Genomic DNA, 9,673 nt, shown 5'->3' with positions numbered 1-9,673 from the left:
AGGTATTTTTTTAAAGCCCAAATTAATCAAAAAATGCTGATGTTTTTCAATTACAAATAATGGATATTGTTAAGCCTACTCGTTAGCATGATAATGATACATTTTTTCGTAGGGGTGCATCGCACTATCAAAAATTGCCTACTTTTTCGGTTTTCGACCCGACTCTTGGTCTTGGTCGTTGCCCTTCCACTCGAATCAAGTCGTTCGTTGAATTGAATTGTGCACTGAACGAATGTAAACGAACAATACACTTGCCATCGAGCGCGTGCGGCGGTGCAACATGCGCAAAAAAAGTGCGCGATGAGTTCCAGAAATCGATATTGTTGTTGTAGTATTTCATTTCACTGGAGTCTGGAATATGTAGCTCATGTAGCTGTAACTCCGTAACTTCATTTATCAGTATCAACACAGACTTTTTAAAAATTCGAATTTGATTACCTTCTATTTATTATTTTTCTATCGCATTGGAAATACGAGTGTAGTGATCGTCTTCGTCTTCTCGAGTTGTCGCATAATATCGAGATAAGGTTTCAGGCATCTTTACAGTTGCCAGGAATGTTACATTTCACGTAGCTGGATATTTCTTATCATTCGTTCGAGTGATGCTTCAAATTCTGAATGATTCATTTTCTCAGGTAAGCATCTATTTGTACTTACGTATTTTAATGTCAAAACTGCATTATATGCAAGAATATGTAATTAATTTAAGTACCTTATAAGGAATTGAATCCATTGCCATCGATGAAGTATACGTAACAATGAATCATCGTACCATCAACAGGCGAATTTAAAACACGGAAAATTGGACAGATTTGATTTTTTCATCCTTAAGTAGAACATTAGGACCCCTTCCTATCGTGGAAAATATTCCATAGATCTCACACTCTTCCCTTTTGGGTACCTAGGTCCTAGGTACGTCTTGAATTGGAGTAGAATTTTCTTATAAAATAGGTAATGTCGATGTCTTTTTGGAATTAAACATTTTCGAAAGCTTTTAGCTTACTTTTGAAAAAAAATGCATAAAAATCATTTAAAAATACCTACGCAAAATTTGCGAAATTTCAATAAAAAGTATCTTCAAAAATTATCAAAAACTAGAGAAATTTTACATAACGAAAGTTGCTTCAAATGCACGAAAATAGTGTTTAGAACACTTTAAAATGATGTAGGTAAACACACTAAGAAAAAAAACACATTAAAACTAATAAAAATTAGGTACCAAAAAAAGTGAAATTTCAGCAGGTTTTACCTAAACTTGCTGAAATGCTGTAAAAACACCTAAAAAAAGCAATAAAATCACTAAAAATTACCCAGAAATATGAAATTTTTGTAAATTTTTCCAAAATGCACAAAAAAAGTAGGTGTTTAAAACGCATTAAAGTGATCTAACAACATGCAATAAAAGCATTAGAATGGCAGAATTTGGCAGAAAATAACCAAAAACTAATACAATCAAAATAATAATTTTTAAAAAAACGCCCAAAAAAAGCAAGGAAGTACATACTTGAAAATTATTTTTAAAAAAAATTAATAAACAGAGAAAAGAAAAGATATTCCAGTAAAATTGGCCAAGAATGGATTTTTGGGTCTCGGGATATTCCCCTGAATACATTTTCTCGATTCTTCAAACTCCATTAACCCAAATGCACAAATCTAGTTTTCTTTTGTCAATCTGTTTTTTTTTTTTGTAAAAACACTAAAAATTTTTAAAATCGCAAAAAAAAGTAAATTTTTAAATTGATTGGATTTTTATAAAATAGGGGGTCAGAGAGACTTCTTCCAAAGCTGCAGTAAAACATCTGTTTTTTGCTCAAAATTTTCAGAAAGTATTGCTTCTTTATCGCGAAAATATTCAAAAAATTGGTTTTTTTTTAGTAGGTACCTAAAAATTGTAAGATTCCTTTTTTGTGAAAATTGAGAAATACATATATCTACCTAGGTACACGTTTTTCTATCAAAATTATTCCAGATTTGTTGATTTTTTCGCCTAAAGCGCAGAAAAAAAGTTTTTTTGGTCAAAATTTTCAGAAATTCACTCGTATTTTTTTTTTTTGCAAAAAATATGTCTTCTTTGCAAAAGACACTCAACTATTCCTTCTGTTTTATTTTTAGAACCATGTTGCTAGAGCATTATACGACAATATCGCCGAATCTGCTGACGAATTGCCCTTCAAAAAAGGTGATCTATTGACAGTATTGGAGCAGAATACAGGTGGCTTACAAGGATGGTGGCTATGTTCCTTCAAAGGAAGACAGGTAAATTGTGGGCAGATAAAGTAGCTACCTATTATATGTATCAAAGGTAGAAATTCAGCGTGGCAGTGTGTATGCTAAAATCTAAAATGTTCACAATTAACAGGGTATCTGTCCTGGAAATCGTTTACAACTATTAGCCGGCAATCGAAATGGTCAAAAATCAAACGACATGTGTAATTTAAACAACTTACAAGAAGAGGGCAGGCGTTTTAGTTGGCATGTTCTACAGTCGAGCAAGGTAAATTTTGAATCTATCATACACTAGATGATAAGCTGGGCAGTTGCTAATAAGGCCATTCAGAAACTGAACAATCCCTCTTAGTGTTTACTCTTGTATCTTAATTTTTTTTTACCAAATATGTATAGTCATTAACTAAAATTTTGCAAAAATTGTGAGAAAATGTGTTGAAAATAGGTTAAAACTTCAAAAAGTTATGAAAAAAGTTTTAAAAATGACGTAAATCAGAAAAAACCTTCAAAATTTTAGAAAAATTAGGCAAAAACTGGGTGAAAAAGTGTTAAAAACATTTTAAAATTGCAAAAAAAAGCATAAAATCAGTTGAAAATAGTAACATTATCTGATGCTTCAACCACAATAACCGATAGAATTTCTATGTATCGACGTATCAAGATATAAACGATCAGGACTGAACAATTTTAATAACATTAAGCAATTTATAACATTAACCGCTATAATAGTAAGCGACTTTTACTGCATCAGAAAATTTGTCAAAATTGCTGATAATAAGTAACAGGACCTTTTGTTAGTTCCGGCGTTTTTGAGTTGACCACTATTTCCTAGAGTGCGACAGTTGTCTTGTCAAATCCCTATATTTGATGTAAAGTAGAGATCTGCACAGGCTGGCCCAAAAGCCCAAAATGAGCCCAAAAGAAGCCCGATACAAAATTTTTACAGTTTTATCACCATTCTTAGTAAACGTCAGGACTTTTTGTCTTTCCTGCAGCAAACATTTATTTTCATTCTGTATTTCAGTCTTGCTTTGTTTATTTGATCAATCATTTTCTGCATAAGTATGTGTTTCTGTCTTAGCAAGTACTAGTAGCCTCTTAATTTGTCACTAAGTAGGTACCAGCGTACCTATAATATACAGCCAAACTCATTAGCTGAATGTATTGAGATTGAGAATGCATGAAGTACATACATTATGTACATATACCCATTCAGTTGTAGGATGTTTTGTGCTGAATCTTTGTAAGCAATTGTAGTTACTTACATGTAATACAATAAAAGCTTGTTATAACACTTTCAGTTATAACGCTGAATTTGTTATAACACTGATTTCCTCTGGTCCCTAGACAACCCCATTTAAACCAATGTAAAATTAATCACGATATAATGCTCATGAGTGATTATAAATTGCGTTTTAACGTTATAAAATTCAGGGAAAATCTCATTTTTCAAACAATTTTGACAACAAAAAACCAACTTTTTGTGACAAAAAAGTTTTCTTTCACGTAAAAAATTCACACATTCTGAAAATTTTGGCCGCAACAACAGTTTTTTTTCGCAATTTTTGCTATTTTGATTTTTTTAAAAATAAAAAAAAACTTTTATGACAAAAGGTTGCCAAAAAATCTGTTTTTTAACTTTCAACAGTTCCAGTTCATACAAACCAGTAAAATTATTTTCAATTTTGGTCAAAAACAGTTGAGATTTCCCAATAACTTTATCAAACATTAATAGAAGCTTGATTACAATTCTTACAAAAAAGGCAAGTATAAGTATAGTTTTTACAAAAGAGTAGGGTTATAGATTTTTTGCCATAATCTTGAGAAGAAAACTGAAAAGTAAAATTTTTCAAAATTTTGGTAAGCAACTGATTACTTTTTGGAGAATTTGGAACAAAAAAGCACGGTTTTCTGAAAATTTTCACCACAGAAAACAGTTTTGTAAAAATGGCATATTTGTACTCGTCTACTCGTATTATGGCACACCCCAGAATCGAAGTAAAATTTCAGATTTTTTCATTTCCAACTGGAACAATTGTTCTCAAAATAAAGTTCACATCTCCACTTCTTTTTTTCCGATCTTTTTGTTTTAAAATGAGAGTTTGCAGTTTTATGCTCATAAGTGTTAAAACAAGACTTTTGCGTATAATGCTTCTTGGCTCATATAATGCTCTTTTTTTTGGTCCCTTGAACAGCGTTACAACGAGCTTTTACTGTATGTAGTTCTTACATTTGGAGTAGCATGCAGAAGTGATGGTGTTACACCTCTGAAAACTAACTTGCAATTTTTTCGAGCAGGTATCAGCTTCAGCGCTTGAAAATGTGATTGACCCATTCCCTTATGAACGCAATCTTGGTGGCAGTGGAGGCTGTGAAGATGCAGATTGTCGTTATGATGTGCTTCCATGTGGTCAACCCATTCCATTACATGCAAACAGTCATTGTGAGTGAATTTTCTCTATCTAAACCATTCTTAGTAGGTATTGTATTGCAGAACGTTCAAGTATATAATGTACATAAATGTGTATTCACACAGATTCAAGCCCTGTCACAAGCAAGGCATTTCCAACTGAAGTTGTTGATGGATACAGTGATCAGGACAAGAACAACGCTGATGATATCAGATTGCCGGGTACTGCAAATGAGTGTAGCTCCCAAAGGTACGACATTCCAAGGTCTATCAAGCCCATAGCAGCCATGACACCTCTGTCACCAACTACCTCAATCAGTTCGTTGACCAGTTCACCTTGCGAGTCTGTATGCAATTCAAATCGATCCAGTGTTATTCCTGATTACGATGTTCCTAGAGCTAGGCCAATTTCTAGCTTGCATTCGCAGCTCATGACGATGTCTGAAAATGATGGGAATTCATCGGCTCCAGCTGTACGTATAGGAAAAACAATTAATGATCATTACCATCATATGTGACTCATCAGGTGCAAAGGTGTCTCTATGTGTAAAACTTGTCACATATACCTAACCTTTCTACCCGACGAGTCTCATTGTTTCATTTATCAATATTGTAGTACATATTACCTACAAATATTTTTGGACTTTTGCAGTGTTATGACGTTCCTCTACAAATTGCTCGTGAGTTACCATTGGAATTAAGTTCTGCCATAGAAAATTTGGAACAGTTGCAAAATGAAATTATGGCTGCAGTTAATACACTACTATCTTATGCTACTCCACTGTGGCGTCAACCTGATCAACTTGGACCAAAGTTGATGGATATCAAATTGGTGGTGCTACGACTGCAATCAGCTTTACACGATTTATCAAAATTTGGTGAAGGTGTCTTGGGCAATGCTTTAAATGCATCTGACAAAGGTACGAGTTTCTTGCTTTCATTTTCCCTCTGGATACATGTGTATTGTGTAAATGTACAATGCACATTGGTATACTTATGTAAATATGTATTGTAGGTTTGGTTCAAAAGCTTTGCCCTTTAACGAAGACGTTATTTGAAACCAATAATGTGGTTCAACAATGCGTCACATATTTGGAAAACTGTAATTGGTCGGTGCAAGTATTGGCCAAAGATGCTCACTCACCAGACAATGTGGATAGAAAATGTGGCCGCGGGTTTGATTCACTGGATCAGCTCATAGTATGCGCTCGAAGTTTAACAGAAGATGTCAGACGATTTTCATCATTTGTTCAAGTGAGTCTTATCAGCCAACATAGGTCTCTTTTTCTGAGTAATGGACTATTACTGCCTCGTCAATTGAGAGTAATACTACCACATTGTAAGCTAACAATGTAAATCTTTCAGGGTAATGCTACATTATTGTTCAAAAGAAACTCAATAGACAATCGAGATCCTAAAAACGATAAATTGAGCAACAAAGATGGAGACTATATAAATTTTGAAGCCCATAAGACATTGAATCGAATGAATTCCGAAGTGAGAAGTTTGCTGTCCCACGACATGCGTAACTCGTTCGATTTGTTGATTAAAGAAGCCGAAACTGGGAACGTTCTTGCCCAATTCAAAAGTCCAGACAAAATAGACCTTAGTGACAAACAGGTAAATATGGCACTGGCTATTGGTAGTGTTGGTAGTAGTTATGCAATCAGTAGGCCACTGGTGCTGTTTATGAGTATGTCTAGGTTCCATTTTAGTAATACATTCGATTCAATTTCAGGTACTGTCATTTTATGCGGCTCAATGCTCCACTCATTTTTTACACCTGACACACGCAATAGACGCGTTCTTGAATACTGTGGAACGCAATCAGCCACCCAAGGTATTCCTGGCACATGGTAAATTCGTCATTCTCAGCGCACATCGTCTAGTTCATATTGGTGACACTGTTCATCAAAATATTTCTTGCGTCGAAATCAACTCCCAAGTATCTCGATTATCTGACGATTTGTCTGAAGCCCTGGCTACAGCTGTGCGGGAAATTAAAAAAGCCGCTGTACAATTTCCCAGTGTCGTGGCTGTCCAGCAGATGGTCAACAGCGTTGTGCGAGTTTCTCATTCGGCTAAGAACTTGAAAATGTGCATTGTGTTTGCTTCTCACACATGAGACTTGATTATCCATCGAGTGCCAGATGAACGGAATGCAAATGTGAGTTAAAAAATTCTGCAATGACATGTTATTTAGCCTTCATCACTGCTCTTGGGCCCTCTTAGCCTTAGCAAGCATAGATACCACATTTAATTACCTAAATTGATACAAATTTCAGTTATTACCTTCCAGGCCGGTGTTCCAACACTCTGTCATCGTTACTGACAATGAGAGGAAAATACTTGACCACTACTGATAAGGAACCAGTTGATGGGTTTTGTTTCCTAGTCATTTTGACAATCATGTGGAGGGTTTTGCTGCTGACAGGCTACCCCGCAATTTGATCTTAGCCAACATGATACATTTTCAATTTCAATTTTGTTGCAGTATTTTTGAGTAAAGTTAGTGTCAAATGTGAACATCACTCGCATCGCCAATCATCATACCATAGATATGCAGAAGTTCGGCCAAATATGAGTATTCTCAACATTTTTTGACTGGCGATGTACGAGTAATGTAATTTTAATTTTTCCAATTCCATCGATTTTGGCGTTGGCGTGACAACTTTGTGGCAGAGAACATTCCTTTACCTACATAATATAATAGTTACTCGCTGTAGCTTTATTATTTTTACAATTTTTTACCGTAGCTTTATTATTTTTACAATTTTTTACCATAGCTTTGCTATTTTTACAATTTTCTACCTATTTTTTGTAATTCAATTATTGGTTTGTAATAAATCATGTGAAGCCTAGTCTGATTTTTCATTTTACAAGAAAGAAAGTGAGATTTTTGAAGTTTTCGTCGAAGAAGTAAGTAATAAGATCTTTTATGTAAGTTTTTTGATAGAAAACAAGATTTCTGGATTTGATTTGGGCAAATTGTTAAGATAATTAAAAAAAAAACAAGAAACAAGATTCATTTGCAATTTCTGGGAAAAATTAAGATTTGTGAGCAATGTAGTGTTACCACTTTTGGGATGCAGTGTTACCATTTTAGACCATATTGCCAAGAAAAAAAAAGTACTTTTTAACTCTATAAAGATGGAAAATGTCTCCTCCATTAGTTGATAACTATAGTGATAAGGGATACAAGAAAAAACAACTGGATTAGTGGACACCAAAGACCTATGTCTTTGGTGGACACATGTGAATGAAATTTCTAATTCGAATCTTATTTGTTAATTGTTATGCCCAATCGCAATAAAAAGAAACAGGATGGTTTATATAAAGAACTTTTTCGCCGTAAATTTGCTTGTTCGAACAATTCGTTCAACATAGGCGATAATCCTCGTCGCGTTCCCCTGGAAAAGGTGGCAGCTTTAATCGCCGCGGCTGGTAGACTCACTAGGATTCGTGTGTCTCGAGTCATCGATATCAGTATAATAATTACACCATTGTAAGTCATTAGTCCGATTACTTTTTCTATCCTACTTGATAGATAATATTCAAAAATAGATAAACTGCTTCAAGCACTCTATTCATTTGCGAATTGTCCTAAAGCACACCTAGCGCTAGATTAACTGGCCTATAATGTTCATGATCAACTTGCAGGTTGATTAATGTCCCGCGTGAAGTCCAGCCAGAGAATAGCTATTATATCAGAGACTACGAGCAAGAGTTCGAGAGACCTGATCAAATAAGACAGAATAATCCACCGTCCGGTAGCATCTCAGATTCGTCCGTCGGTGATGAGATACCCTCGAAAGTGCTTAGAACAGACCCTTCGACTCGACAAGTAAAGGCTGATTTTACCTCCGCGACATCATCGTCATCTTGTGCGCTATCCTCGCAAAATGTCCGTTGTCAACCGAATATCTTACCAGAGCGGCCTCCTATTCAACAAGCTGATACTACATGGTTAACCGGAAACCAATTGACTGATTTTGTGAATAATTTTGAGTCGTTTATCACATTCATGTTCCTTAACCCTCCGGAAGGATTGTCTATTAGTTTCGCCGTTTTTCGAGAGATCGGTTACGAAATATACGACGAATTGAACGAGCGTCTTCAATGAATATTTTCTCATAGGGTAATTACAAGTTACCTGCGTAATTTAATGTGCTCTTTTGAGCACCATGTTCATGATTGTTTTTGTTTGCAGATTTCTATAAACGGTCCGATGTTATCTTTGGAGTATGCCTATCGTTCCAGTGATATCTACGCTTAATTGGTAGTGATGGTTTTTCAATGTACCAGAGAAGATCACGAATATTTACCATTTTTTGATACCAGAGATGATCTCCCTTCATAAAGTATAATCATTTATTAATATATATCCAAAAATCTTCTTGTGTTAATTTTATTGCGAAGATGAATGATTTTCTCTCGTAATTTGCGATGCTAGCGCTAGTGTAACGCAAACGTCTGCTGTCGAAATTTCTAAGATCGCTTCACAGAAGTTGACTCAATTTCAACTTTTACATCCTACAGCCTTATAATTCCATTGTGTTCAACCAAAACATTTCCTCCATTAAAGAACAATTGAATCGGTGAGAACAGAAAGGGAGGAATAACAAAAAACTGATTTATTCGGAAATCTAAAATTTTTGGTAAATACCTATGCTTAAGGTCATTGAAAGAGAACCCCAAGACACAATTTTTAGCACAGTTTTGAAAAAAAATATTCACGTGCGCCGGCACTGTTGCTGCCTAAACAAATGGGACTTGAACCCTTTCTGCACCCAATCACCAAAATTTCTCTTGAAATTGCTCGGGCACGAATGGGGCTTGATTCTATCGTACATCTAAGTACCTACATCTCTTAGACTCCTATTACCTAATTGTAATGGCAAGCAGGTCTTTTCGACAATTTTTTCCAAAAAAATTGAGGCTCCTAGGAAATTTATGGCAAAAAGTGAAAATTGCTGGAAATTACAATTTTTGCCAATTAATTGAGACTTCTAGGAAATTTAAGGTAAAAAGTGAAAA

At 34.9% G+C, this 9,673-nt stretch overlaps 2 protein-coding genes across 3 annotated transcripts; both read left to right on the top strand.

Moving 5' to 3' along the window:
* Window positions 1-205: 205 nt before the first annotated feature.
* Window positions 206-7,497, top strand: p130CAS (Serine_rich_CAS and FAT-like_CAS_C domain-containing protein p130CAS). Of its 2 annotated transcripts, none has more exons than XM_065370656.1 (10): window positions 206-635; window positions 2,113-2,256; window positions 2,360-2,494; window positions 4,525-4,669; window positions 4,763-5,109; window positions 5,289-5,556; window positions 5,652-5,890; window positions 6,002-6,256; window positions 6,375-6,803; window positions 6,936-7,497. In XM_065370656.1, the coding sequence occupies exons 1-9, from the start codon at window positions 603-605 to the stop codon at window positions 6,759-6,761; spliced, it is 1,953 nt and encodes a 650-aa protein (XP_065226728.1). In that variant the 5' UTR covers window positions 206-602; the 3' UTR covers window positions 6,762-6,803; window positions 6,936-7,497. The 2 variants fall into 2 exon arrangements, with proteins under 2 accessions (XP_065226728.1, XP_065226727.1); XM_065370655.1 differs by having other exon boundaries at window positions 209-635; window positions 6,922-7,497.
* Window positions 7,498-7,784: 287 nt separating this feature from the next.
* On the top strand, window positions 7,785-9,032 carry LOC135849976 (uncharacterized). Its single transcript, XM_065370653.1, has 3 exons — window positions 7,785-8,141; window positions 8,297-8,774; window positions 8,847-9,032. Exons 1-2 carry the CDS (start codon window positions 7,933-7,935, stop codon window positions 8,757-8,759), a joined length of 672 nt encoding a protein of 223 aa, XP_065226725.1. The 5' UTR covers window positions 7,785-7,932; the 3' UTR covers window positions 8,760-8,774; window positions 8,847-9,032.
* Window positions 9,033-9,673: the final 641 nt, after the last annotated feature.

Source organism: Planococcus citri, chromosome 1 (genome assembly GCF_950023065.1).
Source record: "Planococcus citri chromosome 1, ihPlaCitr1.1, whole genome shotgun sequence".
NCBI classification, from domain to species: domain Eukaryota; kingdom Metazoa; phylum Arthropoda; class Insecta; order Hemiptera; family Pseudococcidae; genus Planococcus; species Planococcus citri.
The sequence above is the reverse complement of the archived record's forward strand: the minus strand, read 5'-3'. Positions and strand labels throughout refer to the sequence as shown.